General features: G+C 41.6%; 1 protein-coding gene across 1 annotated transcript in view; it reads left to right on the plus strand.

Annotated features, from left to right (window-relative positions):
* The window catches only part of LOC124789617 (esterase FE4-like), a 125,407-nt gene that overhangs the window by 7,172 nt on the left and 90,815 nt on the right, over positions 1–27,420 (plus strand). Inside the window, exons 2-4 of the mRNA XM_047257037.1 lie at positions 213–344; positions 2,177–2,321; positions 20,799–20,984. Of these exons, the coding sequence (XP_047112993.1) occupies positions 213–344; positions 2,177–2,321; positions 20,799–20,984 (463 nt within the window). The remainder of the gene's footprint in view (positions 1–212; positions 345–2,176; positions 2,322–20,798; positions 20,985–27,420) is intronic.

A 27,420-nucleotide genomic window follows, 5' to 3' on the forward strand; every position in this document is an offset into this window, starting at 1 on the left:
TTCTGATAACAAATGGATCATTTGTACTATCTGTTTGATTGTGATGTTCGTGTACGGTTTCTGTTGCAATGTTTTTTCACGAAGCTGTTCTGGTAAATAACAATATCCATGTTCGAGAATGTGATGAACAGTTTGTACTTTTAAAACTACATTGAAATGTGCTACGTCAGAATGCCTCACAATATAGAGTTATGTTTGATCTCTTTTTACAGAGTCCTCAACCACCGGAAGAGTGGGAATACATCCGTGATGCCACAACTCCTGGGCCTTCGTGTTCACAGTTCTCATTAGATGGGTTGGAGGGAAGCGAGGACTGTCTGTACCTCAATGTATTCACACCAGAGGTTTGTTATGCTCCGCTGTATACTTTCTGCGGGGGCAGAATGTGATAAGTCAATAGCATGTATTAATATTACGATTCTACTGCATGTCCAGTATTTATGTCAGTAAGATAAATGATTACTATGCTTTACACCTGTTTCACCACAGCTTCTCGTGTTTTGCGTTAAAGATATAAGTCGTAACGTGTAGATATTACTTAACCCATTTACTTCACTAATCTCTGTAAAAACAGGCTCATACGAAATGTGCAGTCATTGGCAGTAAATGAAAGTATATGGGTCATATGGCTCCCCAAAGCCTTCAGCGTTTCGATGGTTCTATAGGCATATTTTACACGCATATGTTACGGATAGGATAGGTCAAGAATCGATAGTCGAACCCAGAGGACACCGAATGAGTGTTGTTGTTGTCAAATGCAATCAAGTGAACGTGAAGATTTTTTGCTGTAATGGCGTAGCGGAAGCAGGAATATCGCACCAGTGTGATGGCCTTAGCCACCTTACTGGGAGGGCATGTATCCTGCAGGGCACTACTCTACCAGTCGATGTCGCAGCCAACCTCCAGCTGCATCAATAAACACCCTATGTTCTGCATCTCGCGAAGTTCATCCTTCTTTGGGCCAAACAGATGGAAGTCGGAAACTGCGAGATCCGTGCTGTAGGGTTGATGAGGAAGAACAGACAAGTGAACTTTAGCGAGCTCTTCTCAGGTGCTCACACTTGTGTGAGGCCTTGCCTTGTCACGGAGAAGGAAATTCGTTTGCCTTTTTGGGGCGACGAACACGCTGAAGGCGTTTCTTCAATTTCCTGACGGTAGCTCAATTTTTCTACCGAGGCGAGGTGGTCTGGTACCAAACGGTGGATTTCGTTTTGTCTTCTTGTTCGAAGCGATGAACCCATGCTTCCTGTGATGATGTTTGACAAAAAATTGTCACTGTCAGGCTCGTAATCCGCAAGAAATCACGCAGAGACGGCCCTTCGTTGGTCTCTAGTCTCCTGTTACGCCGGGAGGTAACCCGCTGGCACACACCTTTGATAGTTTTATACAACATTTTTGAGTTCCCAGTTGGTGGACGAGTGTGTCAGCACTACGAACAGAGACTTCCAGCTGAGCAGAGAGATGTTTGATTCCGTGTCAGCACTTCTGAACAGTGCAGAAGTCACAGCCGCGTGCGGCCGCCGGGCACGCGTGATATCCGGCAGGTTTGTGCCATCTTGTCGCGGTGGTGACAGGCGGTCCGCCCAACGATTCACCGTACGTTTTGGTCACTGTCAGATCTCCGAAGACATCCTGCAAACGCTTCTGAATCTGTGCACTTTCTTTTACGGGTGTCATTCTGAAGGGTACGTACAGCGCCGAAACCTACCAGAACTTTATGAAATGAAGCGGGTGTATTCCGCGACGTTCCACAACAATTGCCCCATTTTCGCAGCCGAAACTGGCCGTGAAACAAAAAGAGTAGGTCCCTGATGAAACCTGTTATCCCACAGCGATCTTTAGTTGCTATATATCCTCAAGTCATTTAGCAAAATAATGGGTAACGGATTTCTCTGCCTTTAACATTCGAAATATTGATTTCTTACAGGATCTGAAAATATAATTTCAGAAGCTTTGTTTGGCATCTAAGATATCAGCAAATACAAATGTTGTGTTGATGCCATAAGCATGTGCACTACAAAAGAAGAATTTACTTAATTTCATGCTAGATTAGAATCAGAGAGTTTGTTTCAAGATGCTGCAATCGACTTTGCTCCCGTAATAGATAATCGATTACTTAAATTATATCTCAAGCAACAGTCCTAAATGAGTTTTTGTGATTGTTTTATTTTTTTAGTTACACCCTACGGAGCTCCTTCCGGTAATGGTGTGGATTCACGGTGGTGGTTTCATGCTAGGCAGCGCCACAACCTATGAATATAGATATCTTATAGACTACGACGTAGTTGTTGTCTCTATTAACTATCGTCTTGGTCCTCTAGGTGAGTACTAATATCGAAGGAGCTTTTTATAATGTCAATCAGCAACTGATTGTCGTTGAACTTAGTCGTTTATAGTAAGAAAAAAAATAGGTTAGGGGATTAATGCTCAATCTCCTGCAAATTTATACTAAAGTAACGAAATTCATAAATGTTCTACATCACACATTACTGGAATATGCAAATTCAGGTAAGTAACGAAATTCATAAATGTTCTACATCACACATTACTGGAATATGCAAATTCAGGTATCGCCAGCAAGATGCACAGCAACCGTTGTAATTAGTGTGCAGACAAAACACCACAAGTGATGTATTTTTGTACTTGTCCAACTTGTGTATCTCCTCAGACGCTAGCAGTTTGAAATATTCACTGTCCTGATGGCAACACGTTGGAGGTTTCGAGCAGCACTCGCCTCCATCACCAGCACAATGTGGTACGAGTTGCAGATGCAACTCAGAGGAACGGTCCATAGTATGTGCAAATGTCCATAAGGGAAAAGAGAGAGTGAAGAAAACACAAACAGCAAAACAGCGAGGAATAATGACAGAAGTGACACCAGAACCTACAGTACACAAAAATTATAATCCATGCCAATTTCCTCAATAACTTGTTCGTTTGATGGAAGAACATCTCACAAATGTCATTCAAGGTGGATTTCGCAAAAACAGATCATGAACTGACTTAATAATCTTTATAGACTACCTAAGAAGACAATTACCTAGAACATAAACTATTAACTATCGATTTCTCTGATTATTAGAATCCATTTGGCAAGAGTAAGAGTAGTGGAATGTGTGTGCAACAGACAATGAATAGTTGTTTCTGATGCCGGTACAGAAATGGAGACATACCATGGTCTCGGACAAATGCTTGCACACCTTTGCACAGTATCTACACTGAAAAGCCAAAGGAACTGGTACACCAGCCTAATGTCGTGTAGGGCCCCCGCGAGCACGCTAAAGTGCCGCGACATGACTAATGTCTGAACTAGTGATGGAGGGAATTGACACCCTGATTTCTGCAGGGCTGTCCATAAATCCGCAAGAGTACAAGGGATGGAGAACCCTTCTCAACAGCACGTTTCAATGCATACTGGAAATGCGCAGTAATGTTCATGTCTGGGGAGTTCGGTGGCAAGTAGAAGTGTTTAAATTCAGAAGAGTGCTGGAGCCACTCTGTAGCAATCCTGGACGTGTGGGATGTCGCATTATCCAGCTGGAGTCGCCCAAGTTCATCGGAATTCACAATGGCCATGAATGGATGCAGATGATCAGACAGAATGGTTACGTATGTGTCACCTGTCAGAGTCGTAGCCAGATGTCTCAGGGTTCCATATCACTCCTACTGCACGCGCCTTACGCTATTACAGAGGGTCTACCAGCTGATAAGCAGGGTCCACGAATTTATGAGGTTGTCTTAATACCCGTATACGTACATCTGCTCGATACAATCTGAAACGACCAGTTACCTTGTTTCCAGTCATCAACAGTCGAGTGTCGGTGTTGGTGGGCCCAGGCGAGGCGTTAAGCTTTGTGTTGTGCAGTCATCAAGGGTACACGGGTGGGCCTTAGGCTCAGGAAGCCCATATCGACCATGTTTCATCGAATGGACCCTTGTTGGTGGACCAGCATTGAAATCTGAAGTAATTTGCGTAAGGGTTGCACTTCTGTCATGTTGAACGATTCTCTTCAGTTGTCGTTGGTCCCGTTCTTGCAGGATCTTTTTTCCGGCACCAGCAGAGATTTTACCAGATTCCTAATATTCACGGTACACGCGTGAAATGTTCGTACGGCAAAATCCCCACTTCATAGCTACGTAGGAGATGTGTTCCATCTCTCGTGCACCGACCTACATCACGTTCAGACTCCCTAAATCTTGATAATCTGTCATTGTAGCAGCAGTAACCGATCTAATAACTGAGCCAGACACTTTTTGCCTTATATAAGCGTTGCCGACCGCAGCGCCGTATTCTGCCTGTTTACATATCCCTGTATTTGAATACGCATGCCTATACCAGTTTCTTTGGCGCTTCAGTGTATAATTTCAGTATTGTGAACTTTATTCATGTATGGCAGACGCGCTACGGTCGCCGGTTCGAATCCTACCTCGGGCATTGATGTGTGTGATGTCCTTAGTTTAGTTAGGTTTAAGTAGTTGTAAGTTGTAGGGAACTGATGATCTCAGATGTTAAGTCACATAGTGCTAAAAAAAAAAAAATAAAAAAAAATGAAAAAAAATATGGCAGACGATACTACACACATTGTTTAAAGTTAATTGCATTATATTACGTACTATGCTTTCTGGACACGGGGAAATGACTTTCTTTAAAAAAATTTCAGTGCCTGATCTTTGAGAGGTTCATGTGCTGAATAGACAACAGGAATTTAGTCTGAATATCTCTATAAGAATCACTAGCTTTTGACATTTAAAGGAAGTTAGCCGCATTGTGCTAAGATAGTTTATTATAAACAGGTAATGTAATCGCATAGATCTTGGGTGTAACGTGCCGTACACACCGAATGCCGACATCAATGGAAAACTCCAAACATTTCAGACGCTGTGATACCTATGCAAAGAACAAACGGGAAAGAATACTTAAATTTACAATATAACGACAGTATCGGCTGTGGTGTATGTGTAAGAACGTAAAACACATGCGAAACAGTTGGTGAGTAGTATTAGAGAAAGTAGTGGTAGCATATACAGCGAAATAAAAATATCGAAAAAGTGTACAGACATTTTATATGAATGAGGAAATTTTTGAAGTATAGGGCAAGAGAGAGAAACTCGTAGCAGTAATGGCGCCAGAATACGAAAGACGTCTCTCGACTATAAGGCAAAATAAGGAAAACTGAGGAATTTAATTGGATTTTTAAGTAATTTATAGATAATCTACATGAATATTTTGGTGAAGCTCAGCTGTAGCTCTCCTGTGGGTAGAATTACCCAGTAGTGATGTAGTGTTGCAGAAACTGAGTTTGAAGACTTCTGTGGGTAATATTGGAAGCTGAGCTGCATGAACGGGATTTGGTAGACATGATACTTCCTGGCAGTTAAAACGGTGTGTCGACTATGACTACAACTCAGGACTGCTGCCTTTCGCGGGCAAGTGCTCTACCGACTGACCTACACAAGGGCGATTCACGACGCATCTTCACGGCACACAGTGTTAATCTGCCACTCCGCAGTAGAGTGAAAAATTCGTTCTGGAGGTTAACCCCCAGGCTCTGACTAAGCCATATCTCCGTAATATCTTTTCTTCCAGGATTGCTAGCCTTCTAGTTTTTCATAGGAGAATTTCTGCGAAGAATGAAAGGTAGGACATGAGGTACTGGCTGAAATAAAACTGTGAGGACGGGTCGTATGTCGTGGTTATCCAAACTTAGCATAACGACCACATTCGGGAGTGTACCACCTTGCTTTTGTAGCATTTCGTCGTAGCGCATGCTCCGCTGTATGCAATCCTAGGTTCTTGTAACGTACTTTACCAGAGGAGGTTGGTACATATCTTCTGCGAGTGCATTCATCAGGTATGAGATTTTACTGGCTCCTGCCGTATTCGGATTCACAGCATGGCATACATTTACATCTACATAACGCTAAAGCATTCAGTATGTTAGATCGTGTCGTTTCCCCAAGATTTTGAACCCTTTTCTCTACTTGTTGTTCCGCTAAGTGGATTTGTTGCAAATGTTTTATTGAGTTTGGCCTGCGATTTGTCTCAGCTATCGAGTCTCTTCTCGTTGTTCTCGAACCACTATTTCCTCCACTGTGCCGTCCAAGTAAAAGTACGTATTTACCCAAACGTTATGTCATCCCACCTATTGTATTTGCTAACTCTTTCTAATTCTTTGGGCCAGTTCACAGGGTCCTGACCAATGTCTTCTACACTGATGGATGCCTGATATAAAGCTGACTTAAAGCTGTTTTGGAATTTCTACATCTAAGTCTACAGGACTACCCTGCAGTTCACAATTAGGTGCCTGGCAGAGGCTTCCATGAACATGCTGATCCGGGGAACAATGTACCGATTGTATTCGAGTTCCTGTCCGTGTAGGCGACGGCTTTTAGTTTGTCTAATTGGAGCCGCGGTGATGCAGATGGTTTTAACTTTTTAACTTCCTTGGGTCTCCACCAAAAATATCACGTCTTGGAAATCTTGAATGTGGGTGTCGTTTGGCCATCCACTGCAAGTGTCTCTGTTTGACGTCACTTAGACGTGTTGTGCACCGATGAAGATGAGATCAAATAATTGGAACAACAAAAGGACGTAACCCCTGAGCGAAGGAAATCCCGACCGGACTGGAAATCTAACCCAAAAGCCTACGTTCTAGAATCTGCAACGCTATCCAATAAACCACGAAGTATCGGGTCATAATTACAATCGAGTCCAAATCCGACAGCAGAATCGTCACTGAAGTACCATACTAAATTAGGAGAGGGCCTCAGACACGATCAAACGATTCGGCTCGTATCTAGTAAGTGGCTTGTGCACGACCTGGTATGAAAGACTGTAAGATATTTTGGCTCATCGCCCTCTGGTTATGAGAAAGCACCTGTAAGCTTCATAACATGCAATTGCAGGGATCGATAGACAAATGAAAACTGAACATTTTATATCGTTTCTTATGGGGTCCTTAAACCCAAATATTGCGAGAAATCGGGGAATGAAACGTTTACGAATGCCGCTTATGAGCCGATAGGATAAATGCTGTTCAATTTTTGTTTCGTTTGTGTTTTTTCCTGCGTTGAAATTAGTAAGAATGCGAAGGTTAATAAGGAATAATAACGAGATAGCCAAACAATTTTTTCAAACTACTTGGTTTAGTAAGGAATTAAAAACTTAAGCCTAATTCTAAGAAAGCAGTTCCACGTAAGAATTCTGCGATGACGATCATTCGTCGCACGTTGTCGCATAAAGAAGGAAAACGAACCCTTATCACAGCTGGTAGCTCGCATTAAACAACGCACTCCGCACACGGATCAATATTCCATCACAACATGTGGAAAATGGTTATCTAAGTTTTTCCGCTGCTTATAAGAGACTAATGATTAATTTTGTCTTAGTTTTTCGAAAAAGGTTAGTGGCTTAAGCGACTCGTTAAAAATATTTACGTCAGTTGTTAGAAGTACGGGAAACTGATAAAGTCGATGTATAAAATGCATTCTGAAAACATTCTAAAACCATACGTTGCTGGTAACAGTATCTGTCTGCCGTTGGATTCATGGGGTGGACAATCTAATACAATCATGCATGACAGCAAGTTTCTGTATGACGGTCAGCCGACTTGTACAGTAGAAATAATTTCATCAAATTGCACACCTGTGCGCCAGCCCTGTGACGTTTACTTTCATCAGCAAATCAAAAACAAATTATTTCAAAGCTTACGACTAGAAATCCGCGTCTGGAAACCCAACAGGAAATGTACGTCCGCGCCGATGCAGCATAATTCTTTACCAACTTTTAGCACCGATTTTTCAGGTGATATTATCTTATACGTGGTATGCAACAAAATTAATTCTCGAAATTTTAAATGTCTCTTTTCAGCCGGGTCTTCGGAAAGAACGATGTAGTTGCACAAAAATTGCATTATTTAGGTGTTCTTGGTGCCGTCAATTTGCTTCAGTATTTGTGTGACAGGTCCATCTAGTTCTTCGAAGGTAAAGGAAGACGTAAAACAAAGTCAGGAAATAACCATTGCCAAGTGACCAGGATTAAATTTTTAGTTCTTTACTAATCGTAGTCGTTTGAGAAATTTATGTCTTTGACTTATTAGTATTCCTTACTGATTTACATACCTTATTAACCCTCCTGTTCTTGATGATTTCGGAACTGCGAAAACTTGCAAATAAAAAAAATGTCTAGTACATTTGCCAACCGAATGCGGATTCTCTGCTTTCCAGCCAGATGACTTGACAGATTAGAAATTGGCGCTTGTTTTGAGGAGCATTTGCTTTATGGCTATGTAAGTGAAAACCGAAAAAGTTCCTTTCCTCAATTTCTAGGAAAATATGCGTTTGCAGACCACAAATATGTAGGAAAATATGCGTTTGCAGATCACAAATGCGCTGATGAAAAACGTGCAGTTAACAGTTACCTATCGATCCCATCAATTTTGAGTCGACTGAATTTAATAAATTTTCGGGGTGGTTTTCTCAAAACCGATGGGGTGTTGAGCAAAATACGAGTATCGTAGTCTTTCATTTTAATTTACACTCAAGCGATGTACCAAATATCAAGTGGCGCCTGATTATCATCTGCAAATTTGCTAATTGCACTACAATTTCTCTTCGAATGCTAGCCGGAAACCACGCCAAATTTACGCCATTTCTCTTATAATGCATGCTGGTATGCGAATAAAACGGATGAAAATATGTTTTGTAGCAGTCTCTCCGCAATAACTAAAAACCAGTGCTGAGTGCTGAAATGATGTTCCTGGGACACCGCTGTCTTCTGCTCCGCATGCTCTGCTGTGACGTCATCCTTCGCGGCCCCTATGGGGGCTGCGTTGCTCACAGCTCCAGGTCAGTATTGCCTTGTGCAAGCGTAGAGTATGAGGGAGTCTCGAGGAACAGCTGGTGTGAAGGCACTATGGCGAATGGTTCGATTACCACTGCTAGCAATCGTTCCTCTTCCATTTATTTTATCCTTCATAATTTTAAACGCCCCCCATGAACCATGGACCTTGCCGTTGGTGGGGAGGCTTGCGTGCCTCAGCGATACAGATAGCCGTACCGTAGGTGCAACCACAACGGAGGGGTATCTGTTGAGAGGCCAGACAAACGTGTGGTTCCTGAAGAGGGGCAGCAGCCTTTTCAGTAGTTGCAAGGGCAGCAGTCTGGATGATTGACTGATCTGGCCTTGTAACAATAACCAAAACGGCCTTGCTGTGCTGGTACTGCGAACGGCTGAAAGCAAGGGGAAACTACAGCCGTAATTTTTCCCGAGGGCATGCAGCTTTACTGTATGATTACATGATGATGGCGTCCTCTTGGGTAAAATATTCCGGAGGTAAAATAGTCCCCCATTCGGATCTCCGGGCGGGGACTACTCAAGAGGATGTCGTTATCAGGAGAAAGAAAACTGGCATTCTACGGATCGGAGCGTGGAATGTCAGATCCCTTAATCGGGCAGGTAGGTTAGAAAATTTAAAAAGGGAAATGGATAGGTTGAAGTTAGATATAGTGGGAATTAGTGAAGTTCGGTGGCAGGAGGAACAAGACTTCTGGTCAGGTGACTACAGGGTTATAAACACAAAATCAAATAGGGGTAATGCAGGAGTAGGTTTAATAATGAATAGGAAAATAGGAATGCGGGTAAGCTACTACAAACAGCATAGTGAACGCATTATTGTGGCCAAGATAGATACGAAGCCCACACCTACTACAGTAGTACAAGTTTATATGCCAACTAGCTCTGCAGATGACGAAGAAATTGAAGAAATGTATGATGAAATAAAAGAAATTATTCAGATTGTGAAGGGAGACGAAAATTTAATAGTCATGGGTGACTGGAATTCGAGTGTAGGAAAAGGGAGAGAAGGAAACATAGTAGGTGAATATGGACTGGGGGACAGAAATGAAAGAGGAAGCCGTCTGGTAGAATTTTGCACAGAGCACAACATAATCATAACTAACACTTGGTTTAAGAATCATGAAAGAAGGTTGTATACATGGAAGAACCCTGGAGATACTAAAAGGTATCAGATAGATTATATAATGGTAAGACAGAGATTTAGGAACCAGGTTTTAAATTGTAAGACATTTCCAGGGACAGATGTGGACTCTGACCACAATCTATTGGTTATGACCTGTAGATTAAAACTGAAGAAACTGCAAAAAGGTGGGAATTTAAGGAGATGGGACCTGGATAAACTAAAAGAACCAGAGGTTGTAGAGAGTTTCAGGGAGAGCATAAGGGAGCAATTGACAGGAATGGGGGAAATAAATACAGTAGAAGAAGAATGGGTAGCTTTGAGGGATGAAGTAGTGAAGGCAGCAGAGGATCAAGTAGGTAAAAAGACGAGAGCTAGTAGAAATCCGTGGGTAACAGAAGAAATATTGAATTTAATTGATGAAAGGAGAAAATATAAAAATGCAGTAAGTGAAACAGGCAAAAAGGAATACAAACGTCTCAAAAATGAGATCGACAGGAAGTGCAAAATGGCTAAGCAGGGATGGCTAGAGGACAAATGTAAGGATGTAGAGGCCTATCTCACTAGGGGTAAGATAGATACCGCCTACAGGAAAATTAAAGAGACCTTTGGAGATAAGAGAACGACTTGTATGAATATCAAGAGCTCAGATGGAAACCCAGTTCTAAGCAAAGAAGGGAAAGCAGAAAGGTGGAAGGAGTATATAGAGGGTCTATACAAGGGCGATGTACTTGAGGACAATATTATGGAAATGGAAGAGGATGTAGATGAAGATGAAATGGGAGATACGATACTGCGTGAAGAGTTTGACAGAGCACTGAAAGACCTGAGTCGAAACAAGGCCCCCGGAGTAGACAATATTCCATTGGAACTACTGACGGCCGTGGGAGAGCCAGTCCTGACAAAACTCTACCATCTGGTGAGCAAGATGTATGAAACAGGCGAAATACCCTCAGACTTCAAGAAGAATATAATAATTCCAATCCCAAAGAAAGCAGGTGTTGACAGATGTGAAAATTACCGAACTATCAGCTTAATAAGTCACAGCTGCAAAATACTAACACGAATTCTTTACAGACGAATGGAAAAACTAGTAGAAGCCAACCTCGGGGAAGATCAGTTTGGATTCCGTAGAAACACTGGAACACGTGAGGCAATACTGACCTTACGACTTATCTTAGAAGAAAGATTAAGGAAAGGCAAACCTACGTTTCTAGCATTTGTAGACTTAGAGAAAGCTTTTGACAATGTTGACTGGAATACTCTCTTTCAAATTCTAAAGGTGGCAGGGGTAAAATACAGGGAGCGAAAGGCTATTTACAATTTGTACAGGAACCAGATGGCAGTTATAAGAGTCGAGGGACATGAAAGGGAAGCAGTGGTTGGGAAGGGAGTAAGACAGGGTTGTAGCCTGTCCCCGATGTTGTTCAATCTGTATATTGAGCAAGCAGTAAAGGAAACAAAAGAAAAATTCGGAGTAGGTATTAAAATTCATGGAGAAGAAATAAAAACTTTGAGGTTCGCCGATGACATTGTAATTCTGTCAGAGACAGCAAAGGACTTGGAAGAACAGTTGAATGGAATGGACAGTGTCTTGAAAGGAGGATATAAGATGAACATCAACAAAAGCAAAACAAGGATAATGGAATGTAGTCTAATTAAGTCGGGTGATGCTGAGGGAATTAGATTAGGAAATGAGGCACTTAAAGTAGTAAAGGAGTTTTGCTACTTGGGGAGCAAAATAACTGATGATGGTCGAAGTAGAGAGGATATAAAATGTAGGCTGGCAAGGGCAAGGAAAGCGTTTCTGAAGAAGAGAAATTTGTTAACATCCAGTATTGATTTAAGTGTCAGGAAGTCATTTCTGAAAGTATTCGTATGGAGTGTAGCCATGTATGGAAGTGAAACATGGACGATAAATAGTTTAGACAAGAAGAGAATAGAAGCTTTCGAAATGTGGTGCTACAGAAGAATGCTGAAGATTAGATGGGTAGATCACATAACTAATGAGGAAGTATTGAATAGGATTGGGGAGAAGAGAAGTTTGTGGCACAACTTGACCAGAAGAAGGGATCGGTTGGTAGGACATGTTCTGAGGCATCAAGGGATCACAAATTTAGTATTGGAGGGCAGCGTGGGGGGTAAAAATCGTAGAGGGAGACCAAGAGATGAATACACTAAGCAGATTCAGAAGGATGTAGGTTGCAGTAGGTACTGGGAGATGAAAAAGCTTGCACAGGATAGAGTAGCATGGAGAGCTGCATCAAACCAGTCTCAGGACTGAAGACCACAACAACAACAACAATTTTAAACGATTAATTACAAAGATTAAATACATTTGAACAGTTTATTTTATGTACTCAAAATTAATATAATTAATTTAGTTACGGTTACTATGCTTGTAAGTCAAAGGTTGTATCACACTGTAGAACATTCGAAAATTTTTGGCCTGAGCTACCATAACAGGTATGAGCACAATCGGTTGGCCGTGTCTGAGGCCTTTGCCTTATAAGTACTGAAAGCACGTTTACCTACTGAAGGCACAACAGAACTGAACTCCTGGACGGAGACTGCTACTACTGTTGTTGTGGTCTTCAGTCCAGAGACTGGTTTGATGCAGCTCTCCATGCTACTCTATCCTGTACAAGTTTCTTCATCTCCCAGTACCTACTGCAAACTCCATCCTTCTGCGTCTGATTGGCGTATTCATCTCTTGGTCTCCCTCTACGATTTTTACCTCCCACGCTGCCCTCCAGTACTAAATTTGTGAACCCTTGATGCCTCAGAACATATCCCAGCAACCAAATCTTTTCTTCCCACTTCTGTTCAGTACCTACTCGTTAGTTATGTGATCTACCCACCTAACCTTCAGCAGTCTTCTGTAGCACAACATTTCGAAAGCTCCTATTCTCTTCTTGTCAACACTGTTTATCGTCCATGTTTCACTTCCGTATATGGCGACACTCCATACAAATACTTTCAGAAAAAACTTCCTGACACCTAAATCTATACCCGATGTCAACAAACTTCTCTTCTTCAGAAACGCTTTCTTTGCCATTGCCAGTCTACATTCTATATCCTCCCTACTTCGACCATCATCAGTTATTTTGTTCCCCAAATAGCAAAATTCATACTACTTTAAGTGTCTCATTTCCCAATCTAATTCCCTCAGAATCACCTGATTCAATTCGACTACATTTTGTTGATGTTCATCTTATATCCTCCTTTCAAGACACTTCCATTCCATTCAGCTGCTCTTCCTCGTCCTTTGCTGTCTCTGACAGAATTAAAATGTCATCGGCAAACCTCGAAGTTTTTCTTTCTTCTCCATGTATTTTAATTCCTACTCCAAATTTTTCTTTTTTTTTTACTGCTTGCTCAATGTACAGATTGAAAAACATCTGGGATAGGATACAACCCTCTCTCACTCCCTTCCCAACCACTGCTTCCCTTTCATGCCCCTCGACTCTTATAACTGCCATCTGGTTTCTGTATAAATTGTAAATAGACTTCCACTCCCTGTGTTCGACCCCTGTCACCTTCAGAGTCGAAAGAAGGTATGCCAGTCAACATTGTCAAAAGCTTTCTCCAAGTCTACAAATGCCAGAAACGAGGATTTGCATTTCCTTAATCTATCTTCTAAGATAAGTCGTAGGGTCAGTATTGCCTCACGTATTCCAATATTTGTACGGGATCCAAACTGATCTTCCCTGAGATCGGCTTCTACCAGTTTTTCCATTCCTCTGCACGTATTATTTTGCAGCTGTGACTTATTAAACTGATAGTTCGGTAAGTTTCACACCTCTCGACTCCTGCTTTCTTTGGGATTGGAATTATTATATTGTTCTTTAAGTCTGAGAGTATATAGCCTGACTCATACATCTTGCTCGCGAGGTGGTAGAGTTTTGTTAGGGCTGGCTCTCCCCAGGCTATCAATAGTTCGAATGGAATGTTGTCTACTCCCCGGGCCTTGTTTCGCCTTAGCTCTTCAGTGCTCTGTCAAACTCTTCACGCGGTATCATGTCTCCCATTTCATCTTCATCTACGTCCACTTCTATTTATATAATACTATACTCAAGTACATTGCCCTTGTATAGACCCTCTAAATACTCCTTCCACCGTTGTGCTTTCCTTTCTTTGCTTAGAACTGGTTTTCCATGAGCCCTTGATATTCACACAAGTGATTCTGTTTCCTTCGAAGGCGTCTTTAATTTTCCTGTAAGCATTATCTTCTCTTTCCTTCGAAGATGTCTTTAATTTTCCTGTAAGCATTATCTATCTGAACCCCAAATGCCTCTACATCCTTACATTTGTCCTCTAGCCATTCCTGCTTAGACATTTTGCTGTCTGACTCATTTTTGAGACGTTTGTATTCCTTTTTGCCTGCTTCATTTACTGCATTTTTGTACTTTCTCCTTTCATCAGTTAAATTCAATATCTCTTCTGTTACCCAAGGATTTCTACTAGACCTCGTCTGTTTACCTACCTGATACTTTGCTGCCTTCACTGTTTCATCTCTCAAAGCTACCCATTCCTCTTCTACTGCATTTCTTTCCCCCGTTCTTGTCAATCGTTCTATAATGTTCTCTCTGAAACTCCCTACAACATTTCATTCTTTCCGTTTTTCCCAGGTGCCACCTCCTTAAATTCCCACCTTTTTGCTGTTTCTTCAGTTCAAACCTACATGTCACAACCAATAGATTGTGGTCAGAGTCAACATCCGCCCCTGGAAATGTCTTACAATTTAAAACCTGGTTCCTAAATCACTGTCTTATCATTATATAATCTATATCAAACCTTCCAGTGTCTCCAGGCCTCTCCCACGTAAAGAGCCTTCTTTCATGATTCTTGAACCAAGTGCTAGGATTAAGTTATGCTCTGTGCAAAACTCTACCAGGCTGCTTCCTCTTTCACTCCTTAACCCCATTGCACATTCACCTACTACTTATCTTTCTCTTTCCTTTCCTACTATCGAATTCCAGTCCCTCATGACTACTAAATTTTCGTCTCTCTTCATACCTTTCTTCAATATCTTCGTCATCAGCGGAGCTAGTTGACATATAAACTTGTACTACTGTGGTAGGCGTGGGCCTCGTGTCTATCTCGGCTACAATTAAGCGTTCACTACGCTGTTCATAGTAGCTTACCCGTGCTCCTATTTTTTAAATTCATTATTAAACCTACTCCTGCATAACCCTATTTGATTTTGTATTTATAGCCCTGTATTCAGTTGAGCAGAAGTCCTTTTCCTCCTGCCACCGAACTTCACTAATTCGCACTACATCTAAATGTAACCTACCCATTTCTCTTTTTAAATTTTCTGACCTACCTATCTGATTAAGGGATTTGACATTCCACGCTCCGATCCGTAGAACGCCAGTTTTGTTTCTCCGCATAATGACATCCTCCTGAGTAGTACCCGCTCGGAGATCCGAATTGGGGACTATTTTACCTCCGGATTATTTTACGCAAGTGGACGCCATCCTCATTTAACCATACAGCAAAGCTGGATGCCCTCGGGAAAAATTACGGCTGTAGTTTCCCCTTGCTGTCAGACTGCTACTATTTATACGCAAATCGAATATCCCTGAATACATAAACATTACAGAAATAACGTATTTCTAGAACCTTCGATAAATCGCTGGCGGTTGGATTTGAAGTGGTGACCTACAGTACGCCAGACCCCACTTATTTTAAACGTTACGGCACACTGCTCTGCATGCAGCAGAACTTGTGGAAGTTTTATAAGCTTGTTAACTCTCCTAGATGCTTCCGACACAAGTGGAGGCCTTCGTGACTGTTTCATTCAGCTCTTACAAACAACGAGTACTATGTGATTCAGCAGGAACCTCATGCTTTGTGAACAGAATTCGAAAGCTCTATCTTACGTTATCCTTGAAACTTTTCGCGACCGCTTCAGAGAAATGTTCTCTAATTGAATGGCAATGCGTCCGGACTCGGCTATTGCGGTAAAAACACCGCCGAGTGATGCACTCGTACCACACTCTGTTGTTGTATGCACCAAGATGAAAGGACCATGTTTCTAACAGGAAACGTATTTTCTCTTCGCCCAACGTTATACTGCAATGGGGAGTCAAGGAAAACCTTAAAAGTGGAATTAAAACTCGACATCTCTCGCCATTGTTTATAAATTGGCAGGACTGTAACCAGTGATGTGAGAAATTCCCTTACAGGAAACAGAATACTACAGATAAGCTAAACGCTGCCACAGCACTAATTCAAAATTGCTGTCCCGCTTGCGACATGCACCAAGGAGGAGCAGCATCCTATCATACGTTTTCTGAGCAGTGAAGGTACAAAATCTGTCAAAAGCCATCAGTGAATGAATTCCACCACAGTGTTGCATGTCTGCAGCAGTGTATGAGTAGAGTAGAAAGTTCGGAAATGCCGTGACTTCTGTGACAGAAGCACAACGCATGGGTCACCCACACCTCGTTTTGACAACAGAGACCACTGCAATAACTGAAGGGATTGTGATGGAAAATCGCCATGTCATGGTTGGTGAAACAGCCTCAGATCTGAAACTTTGTTATGGTTCAGTATATCATATCATTCATCAAGTGCATAAGTTCCGCAAAGTGTCTGCAAGGTGGGTGCAACGGCACCTCATTCCAGAACTGAAAGAGGGACGCGTTGACGTCTGTGAAAGACTTTTGCGGCGCTTTGAAGCAGAAGATTTGTTACAGGAGACGAAACCTAAGTATACAGCCAGCAACCTGAAACAAAGAGGGCAAGCAAGAAATGACTCCATTCATTAACAAAAGGCAAGAAGTTCTGGCTGCAGTCATTTGCAAGAACAGTTTTGCTGACTCTTTTTAGGGATGAACGAGGCTTTGTCTTTGAAACTAAATACTTAGGGGAAACATCATCAACAGTGCGTCATATTTCAATACGTTAAAAATCAGCTTCGACCTACAATAAGATCAAGTTAACTTAGACTTCTGGGCGTAAGTGTCAGTTTGAAAGATGAAAGTGCTCGGCCTCATATTGCCCAAGCAGCATTTGCAACCATAGACGATCTGCACTTTGATACTCTTCTACATCCATCATACTTACTATACCTCGTACCCAAAGACCACTCAAAGAAGCGATGGTAGGAAAGAAATCTCGTTGTAATAAAGAGGTTCGACAGTCGGTACATTGAGTGCTTGCACAGAAGACCAAAAGAAATTTATTATAGAGGAATCAATACACTACCTGCGCACTTGAGAAAGTGTTGAATGACAAGGAGACTGTGTCGGAAAATGATACTCTTGTTTTCCACTTTCGTTCAACAGAAATATTTCTGGTTTTCATTTGATTTCCCCTCGCATTTTAGTGACTGTAACTGTATGATAACATCTAGTGCAACGAGAGGTACTTAGGAAGAGTTATTTCAAATATGCAAATGTACACCCTTGCTTACATTTAGCTAAACAGCTTTTGTGGGAACAATAAACAGTCAGAAACCTTGATGAAACGACAGAGCCTCCCATGAGAGCTCAACTTGGCGATGTTTACGCCGCAATGTTCTGGGATATTCTCGATATTATAGCGAAAAGTTTCAACGCTAACTTTAACAAACGGCGTATGATTGTAATCGTCCTTTAGAAAGTTTTCATATGCCATTGAAAAGTATATCGTTCTATTAAAGAAATGGTTTTCAGTGTTTCGGCTGACGTAGGAACTCGAATGAAGAACAACTGCCAACATGAGTAACTTAGAAGTAGATAGCCTCGATGTTGCGAAGCAGCTTAAACACTTAACAAAGGAAAGGCTTACGGTCCAGATTGTATACCAGTCAGATTCCTTTCAGAGTATGCTGATACAATAGGTCGATACTTAATAATTATACTCGTATACAACAGGCCACTCACAAGATCAGCACCCAAACACGGGACAGTTGAACAAGTCACATCAGCACCCAAGAAAGTAAATAGGAATAATCCGCGGAATTAGTGACCCATGTTACTATCGTTGATCTGCTATAGGATTTTGGAGTATATGCTGTGCTCGAAAAATTACGAATCACCTCGGTAAAAAAGGATTTTTTGGCAAATAGCCAACAGGGATTCAGAAAGTATTAAATCTTTATTCTCAGAGGTAATGAGTGATACCGACAGGGGACGTCAAATAAATTCCATATTTTTAGATATCCAGAAGGCTTTTGACAAAGTTCCACTCAAGAAACCTCTAATCAAATTGCATGCCTATGAAGTACCGTATCAGTTGTGTGACTGGTTTCGTAATTTCCTGTCAGAGAGGTCACGGTTCGTAATAACTGACGGAAAGTCATCGAGTAAAACAGATTGCTGTAAGGCAGTGTTGTAAGTCTGCTGTTGTTCCTAATATACACAAAAGACTTAAGAGACAGTCTGATAAGCCTTCTTATTGTTCGCAGGTATCAGATGATCAAAACGAAATGGAAAATGATTTAGACAGGATATCTGTATGGTCCAAAAAGTGGCAATTGGCTCTAAATCGCATGAGTACTAAAAAGAATACGCTAAATTTCAGTTATACCATAAATCACACAAACCTAAAGGCTGTAAACTCAACTAAAATGCTTAGGTATTAAAATTACGAATAACTTAAACTGGAAAGAGCACACAAATAATGTTGTGGGTAAGACAAACCAATGGGTGTGATTTACTGTCAAAATACTTAGAAGACGTAATAGGTTTACTAAACAGATTTCTTACGCTACGCTTACGCTTGTCCTCACTATTTTGGAGTTGTGCTGGGTGATGTGGGGTCATCATCAGAGAGAATTGATGGAGGGCAACGAAATAGTTGAAAGAACAGCAGCCCATTTTGTATTATCGGGAAATAAGGAAGTCAGTCCCACGAATATGATACGCGAATAGGGGTGGCAGCCATTAAAACATAGGCGCTTTCCGTTGCGGCAGGACCTTCTCATGAAATTTCAGGTACCATCTCTCCCCTCACAGTGTGCAAATATTTTGTTGGCATCCACCTACATAGGGAGAAATGATCATCAAAATAAAAGAAAGGTTTGCACGGTGTGGTGGTTTATGCGTGTCATCAACATGGACAAATGCAATGAATATGGACGATATGATACTCTATGGTATTCTGTGGTTTGAATTCACTCTTTTATTTAGCAGTTGCATTGATTTGATTTTGTAAATGATACTGACAATATTATACACATGTATAATACATTATTCATACTACAACTTCTCCCGGCTAATTACTTTGTTCAAACTGCACAAGAATTCCACCTGACGTAGTGTAATAATGTTGACTGTAAGTTGTGTTCATATCACTAAAATTACATATCGTACATCATAGCTCTTATAATTTTTGTCTTCGATGGATTTGATTATTCTTTGCAAATTGATCATGAAAAGGAACCACAGAATACCACCCGCACACAACACTGACGTAGGCTACCAGAAATATTTTTCTCCGTGATTCGTGCGTACTTTAATTTTGGTATCATACATCAGCAATGAAATCTTGTTCAACAATAAATACCATCAGCAATGTTATTAGAAAATTCAGTCTGATGAGATTAATTTTTTCTTTTATAAATAGAGTTCAGTACCACCGGTGCACATTAATTTCTTACACATCGGAATATTGTTTGCAGTTTCAAGTAATTTAAATTTGCCGCTGTGATAGAAGTTAAGATGGCGGCCAACAAAAGGTAGAGGATTTCTTTTTTAATTAAGATTTTCCTTTGCTCAATAAATAATTAATCATTTAAATTGATGCCACCAATAAAAAATGTTAAATTGTTTTCAAATTAGTTTAACACAAACCCATGCTATTTTCAACTAGAAGTACAGCCGGCCGGAGTGGCCGAGACGTTCTAGGCGCTTCAGTCTGGAACCGCACGACCGCTACGGTCCCAGGTTCGAATCCTGCCTCGGGCATGAATGTGTGTGATGTCCTTAGGTTAGTTAGGTTTAAGTAGCTCTAAGTTCTAGGGGACTGATGAGCTCAGATGTTAAGTCCCATAGTGCTCAGAGCCATTTTTGAACTAGAAGTACAGACGAAGTTGCTATATAATCGTAACCAACAATGACTGCGCTTCTTGCAGCTATGATAAAACAATTAATACAAAATTAAAGTTAAAAGAAGAAGTGATTTTTCAATAATTAATCTTAAATAGTTTTAACGCATTTAGCTCTATTTGTTTTTTACCAGCAAATGAACATAAAAGTACAATAATTTTACATTAAATGTTTTTCATTCAACAGACCTCAAATCTATTCGCGTCTTGCGTCGGCGACGAACATCAGAAGAAGACGACAAAAGGGTACAAAACAAAAGAATGACATAAATTAACAAAGAATGTGAGACAAATATTGTCTCTGTTTTACATAATTATCATCTTTTTAAGAAATAATTACATAATTGAATGAATATTATTGAGTTACGTAATTTTCCACACGTTCGTATTCCACTCGTAATAAAAAAATATATATGTATCGTGGATGTTATAACGGAAAGATTTGTGTGTTCGTCTTTCCTGAGCGCTGTTCGACAGTGGAACGGTGGAGAAGTAGCCCAAAGGTGGTTCGATGAACCCTTTGCCAGACACTTAACTGTGAATTGCAGGGCAATAATGAAGGTGTCGATTTAGATGAGAGGATTAAATACAAAAAAAAAATGCGTCCTTTTTGGCGCGCTATCGTTTGCCGAAACTGGTGTTCTGTTATTCTCTTCGTTCTATTAACAAAAGAGACGTAACGTACTGTGCGACCAACCGCAGATATGAGATTAGGTACATGACATTACTACAATTCTACATCTTTATTTATTCACTACAAATGTACTTTGTTGTTTCAGGCTTCCTGAGTACAGGCGATGAGGCTTCTCCTGGAAATTATGGCTTGAAAGACCAGGTGGCAGCGCTTAGGTGGGTTAAAGAGAACATTGAAGCGTTCGGTGGCGATCCTGGGAGCGTCACCATCTTTGGGGAGAGTGCTGGCGGTGCGAGTACTCACTACCTCATGCTGTCTCCGCTGGCCAAAGGTATGTTAGGCCCAGCATCTGTCTGCCTGTCTACTACGGGAGGCATACAGGACTGTGCGATATTTAAAGTGACCCACAACTTTAAGCAAAATTAATCTGGTGATGCGTAGCGCCGTATAACGATCCTGCCTTGGAGGCGGTTAAGTGGGAGTAGTGTCTCAGAGCTGGATAGTGACAGATGGTGACGCAAGACTGGACGCGCACGTAGTTTATGTATCAGCCGATAGAGGACAATATTGGATAGGGGGACTGTGATTTTAGTTTCGATTGTGCCCACTAGAGTGCACTAAAGTAATAGAATGTTTTTCATGAACTGTTCTAGTATTTTCATAGAGTGTTATTATGTCTTTTTGTGAATGTAAAATGTTATAAATGTGTTTTAGCAGTATGAATGATGCGTGAGTGTCGTTTAAGGTTAACATGAAGGTAATTGTTTAACGAGTTATGTAGTAGGATTTAGTGTGGGAACATTTCGAAGAAGTATGGATATGGACAAAGGGGATTTTTGTAGAATAGATTTGTAAAGTAAGTTTATGGCAAAGGGAAAGTTAATTCAGGTATAAATAACAATAGTAAATAACTTTATGCATAAACAAAACTTCAGCATAGTAGATAATTACGTCGGTAAAAAGTGCAGTCGTTAGGTTTACTATTTTGCAGTTGGTTATTGATGAAAACAGCGGACTGACGCGAGAGAGTTGTTTTGCTATTGGTTGGTTGGTTGGTTTGTTTGGGGAAGGAGACCAGACAGCGTGGTCATCGGTCTCATCGGATTAGGGAAGGATGGGGAAGGAAGTCGGCCGTGCCCTTTCAGAGGAACCATCCCGGCATTTGCCTGGAGTGATTTAGGGAAATCACGGAAAACCTAAATCAGGATGGCCGGACGCGGGATTGAACCGTCGTCCTCCCGAATGCGAGGCCAGTGTCTAACCACTGCGCCACCTCGCTCGGTATTGGCTGTTGAGTAAACTGATCAATGGTAAAGCAATATTCTTCGCGCGCCTTTCTCTGCTGGTAGAGAAGACTGAGAGTATTCTAAAGGAAGAGTGGAAGCCTAGCCATGAAACAGATCGGACGTGTGTAGTAGTAGTTCCGATCGAAGTGATAAGTTGCCGGATCTAGCAGTGTTTCATACCTCAAAAGTGTTGGAAAGTGACGGCATAATTATTGCGACGAATGTGTAGAAATTTCGGAATTTTTGAGTGAATTTTTTGACGAGAAAAGACATTATTCCGAGTGGCGTATTGAGCAGGTTGTGGCTAAAAAATTGTGACTGCATTTGGTACCGACAATATTTGGCGAGCATTATCAATCAAAAAATCAGTATTTTTGTAGTTATAACGTTTTCGGGAAATGCAACACCATAAACTTGCTAACGTGAGTGAAAGGGATTGTGAGTGACTGTGCTAAGACTAGCACGGGCTTGGCCGCGATACTTTTTCACCTAAGTTTCAGAATATATTAATTAAGGACAGAATTTCCAACCTTTCATTCCATGTGAAAACTTTCTCCCGAAACGTAGATTAGTGACTTTAATTGCAACCTGGTTCACGTCGAAGTACAATAGGTTTCGCTCGGCTTCTCTACTGATGATCTGCTGAGACAATGTTCACAGGTAGGTGCAGGTTCGTCGTAAAGAGACGGAAAGAACCGCGCCGCCGCACTGGCAGCTTTGAGCTGTACGAAGTAAGACGTGTACATTGCACTCTGATATATACTTCAAGAAATGTAATCTAATATAACCTGGAGCATACTGATATGATGTTATCTTGCCAATGCTGTAAGAGGTATGACTTCAAGAATGGCGTTATTATCGAACTTCACTGGCGGAATCCTTTTAATACACTCTCTCCACAGTGTTTCTCGATGTCTTACTGAGGGATATTGAGCCAAATTCTGTCCGATTGGAGCATTAGATCGTCGAAATGCCGAGATGGTTGGAGTGCCCTGGCCAAAATGCTCCTAACGCTCTCGACTTGGGGAGATCTGACGATCTTTCTGGACGATGTAGGGTTTTGTAAGTACAAACAAAAGTAGTGGAAACTGTCGCCGCGTACGGGCGGGGATTGTCTAGACGAAGTGTAAAACCCTGGATGAAGGACAACAAAATGGGGCGCAAAATATCGTCGTACCGCGGTCTGTAAGGGTGCCGAGTATGACAGTCAGAGAGGACACGTTATGAAAAGAATTGGTACCTCAGACCGTCACTCCTGGCTGCCGGTCCGTATCGCTGGCGACACTCAGGTTGGTTCCCACCGCTACCTGCGAGGATTCCCTCACACTCCTTCACTGGTTATCGGGACTCAGTTCCAATCATCACTGGAGACAATTCTACTCAAGTCAACGAGGTTCCAGGCCGAAGATGTGTCAAGAGGGGCCCCGCACACCAGTGGGATAACAACCTGACAGTCGCACTCCACACGGCGTGATGGTCTGGGATGCCGTTTCTTTTCGTAGCAGAAGCCTTTTGGTTGTCACCCGCGGTACCCTTACAGCACAGCGGTACTTCGATGATATTCTACGCACCGTTTTGTTGCCCTTCTTTGGAAGCCATCCTGGGCTTACATTTAAGCAAGATAATTCCCAGCCGCACATAGCAAGCGTTTCTACTGCTTGTTTTCGTGCTCGCCAAGCCCTACCTTTGCTAGCAAGGACCTTGTTGAGAATGTTTGGAGGACTCTCAAGCGAGCTCGGAATTTTGACGATAAAACGCGCTAATTGGAGAGAATTTGGCACGAGGACAGGGCAGAAGGACATACAACAACTCTACCAGTCAATACCATGCTGAATAACTGATTGTATAAATGCCAGAGATAGACCAATGCATTACTGATTGCTCAATTTGTGAAGCTCATCCTCTTGAATAAATTATCCAATTTTTCTGAAAATGTAATCATTTGTTTGTCTATACTTGTACATCACATTTACGCGTTTCCGTTCCGTTCTCTTCGGATAATTCCTTCGTGTTCTGTCGTTTTTTGTTGCCTTAGATTGTACTGTAGTCAGTTGGAGTTTGGAATCGCATAGCGATATCTTTTAGCTGACGAGCGAAAATTTTGTTTTGCAGGTAACGACTGGCTTCAATATTAAAATATTTTCTGGCATTCAGAGACATTAGTCTTTAACAATGGAACACAGAGAGCAGAAATGTCTTGTTTTCGTTCCTCATTGCAATTAGGTAGTGGGAACACGTTGGCTAACATCATTCTTCCAACACCACGTCAACGTTTGGCTGTTATTAGAACAGGCTACAGCAGCCACTGAGGAAGAAAATGTTCAAATGTGTGTGAAATCTTATGGGACTTAACTGCTAAGGTCATCAGTCACTAAGCTTACACACTACTTAGCCTAAATTATTCTAAGGACAAACACACACACCCATGCCCGAGGGAGGACTCGAATCTCCGCCGGGACCAGCCGCACAGTCCATGACTGCAGCGCTTTAGACCGATAGGCTAATCCCGCGCCACTGAGGAACGCAAGTGCACATTTCAAGTTTTAGGACTACATATAATAAAGAATTGCTATGTGCAAACCAACTATCACGTTGGCGACTGCTTTACTTTTTGAGTCAGCTAGACCCAACAACAAAACTATAAATAGCCTGGCGAAATTTCTTGATAAATGTAGTCACATGTCAACAACGTTCTGCTCTGATATCGGAAGCAGTTTTAATGCATGCAGAAGACTGAAAAGTTATAAAATGTTAATCTGCACCCCACAGAAAGCTGCAAACCAGTATATACGAGGGTTGGAACTTAAATAGTGGCAACCATTTATTCACAACCGATACAAAAGAGTTACATGTTTGCACCTGTTACTGTCATTCAAAGTAGTCACCAACGTTGTGTAGAACCAGTTGCCAGCAATGTGGAAGACGTAGTATTCCGTAGTAGAGCCTGTTCTGTTGATGGTGCTGATGGAGTGGTCTACTGCCTGTCGAATCTCTGGAACAGTTCTGAAGCGAATGCCACGAAGTGGTTCCTTCATCTTCGGAATCAAATCAAAGTCACAAGGACTTAAGTCCGGGGAGTATGGTGGATGCTACAGTACTTCCCAGTCGGATCGACCGGACAGAGCAGGCACAGCTTGCCCTGTACGCGCCCGCGCACTGTCGTGCAAAATGATGGGTGGGTTATGCAGAAAGTGTCGCCGCTTCTTTCGCAAAGGTGGTCGCAGGTGATGCTCCAAAACGAACAGTAATACGGTGCACTGAGGGTCTGCCGTGGAGGAACGTAATGCGTTAGGATAACACCATCACACTCGTACACGATAATCACCATAACTTTCACCATACTGGGGGCTCTGACGCAGTTTCGACTTTCCCGGCGACCCATAATGACGCCATTAATTAGACTGGCGTTTCAGTTTTGGCTTCGTGGCATTCCCTTCAGAACTCTTGCAGAGATTCGACAGGCAGTAGACTGCTCCATTCGGACGATCAACTTAATATGCTCTGCTTACGGTATACTACGCCTTCCACATCGCTGGCTGGCAACGGGTTCTACACAGCGCTGGTGACTACTTTGACAGACAGTAATAGGTGCAAACATGTAACTCTTTTGTATTGGTTGTGCATAAATAGTTTTCACTATTAAAGTTCCAACCCTCGTATTATAAGGGGTAGTCAAATTAAAACCGATCACCTCCCACAACGGGCCTATGCAATGTTTCCGTTAAAAACTAATAACCATACCCAAATTTATCCCGCTGGGAGACGAGACGATCACTTCCTGTTTCATAGAATGCGGTCGGCCACTGACTGATCCACAACCGCACTCACTCTTGAACTTTCTCTTCCTACCGAAACCGACATCCACGGACGTCTTTATTCAGGTCGTTAGGGATGTTACAATCACACGGTGAAAGATCAGGGCTCTACGGAAGATGTTGCAGTGCTTTCCAACTAAATATCTAAATTGTAGCCGTGATCCGACTGGCATTGTGGGGACAGGCGTTATCGTGCAACAAGATGATTCCATCTGACAACATTCCAGCAGCCCGAGGACAAACAGTAGAGCCGGGAGTAGAAACATCCTAGCTTTCAATTTCCTTAGCGGGTGCGATGTGGGATGTTTCCACTGTTGTCTCGGCCCTTTCCCCTCCAGCAGTCGGAATCCTGTCGATCATAATCATCCTGTTGCAAAATGACGCCCCATTCCATGATCCGCTTGTCGCAGGTATTCGGTTTTCATTTGACTAACCCTCCTATTTAGGGCCGATGTTTTCATATTTACTATTTGTTCTGCAATATGTTCAAGAGCCCATTTAGGGTCTTGTGCAAGAATCGAAATTCTTATCCAAATTAACTTTCATTCAGTGTTCCGAATGAAGAGAGATCATAAACGTTCAAAATAAAAACGTTACAAATCTTCAAAATGAGATGTCATAACAGTAATAGAAATCGTCGTCAAAGATTGTAGTGCATTGTATTATGTCTAATTAAAGACTATCTAATAACTAAATATCTATCCCGCGACACGGTCACCCGGTCCCAATTGTAGATTGATTGCCTAGAGGCGGAAAAGAAAACAAAAAAATATTGATTTTCAATATTTCGTTCAGTTATTGACCTAATTAGGAAATTTAAAATGCTGCCATAACCATTTATTAAGAGCTATAATGTTAGCGCATCAGGATAAGTATTACTTTTGTCAACTGTGTATATCCTGAGGCATCCAACTCGAGGCATGCAAAAATACCCAGACTATACTCATCCAGCGTTTGAGAATGAGAGCATTTACAAGGGAGGTCTCACAGCTCGAACAGGAACGCGGTGTTCCAGATGCATTTAGGAGCTTTGCATACCACTGTGATTAGTATGGTTGAAGCATTCGATTGTGTCATTCTTAGTTTGCCTTCTATCGTACGTAAAAAATGTACGTGAAGTTTCTCAAAAAAAGCATGAAACAATATGCAGAATCACAAAAGGATATCTCGGGAATCCCCAGAGTTACATTCTTGAGCTGCTAAACGAGATGCCACTTGAATCACGTTCTATAATTCAGCAACGTGTATGGGAGCATTGTATTCAGCCGTTTGCTAGGATTTTGAAGCGTAGGCTGATACACGAGCAGACAGCAGACTGTTGCTTATAAGAGAATGCATTTTCATTATGAAAATTTTGTTTCTTTATTTAGTGTCGATGTCACTGCATAGAGCTCTCAAACAGTCTGTAATCCTTCTTGCATATATCTCTTCTTGCCGGAACAAAACATGCTTCCAAAGGATATACGTGTTGTTTTCGATGGAAAGATCATGCATTCAATGAATCATTTACTAAAGGTTGTGTCTTGAGCACTCTATGAATCACACTGTAATATAAAATTCTGGTTATTTCAAAAATGGCTCTAAGCACTATGGGACTTAACATCTGACGTCATCAGTCCCCTAGACTTAGAACTACTTAAACCTAACTAACCTAAGGACATCACAC

Source organism: Schistocerca piceifrons, chromosome 3 (genome assembly GCF_021461385.2).
Source record: "Schistocerca piceifrons isolate TAMUIC-IGC-003096 chromosome 3, iqSchPice1.1, whole genome shotgun sequence".
Classification (NCBI taxonomy): Eukaryota; Metazoa; Arthropoda; class Insecta; order Orthoptera; family Acrididae; genus Schistocerca; species Schistocerca piceifrons.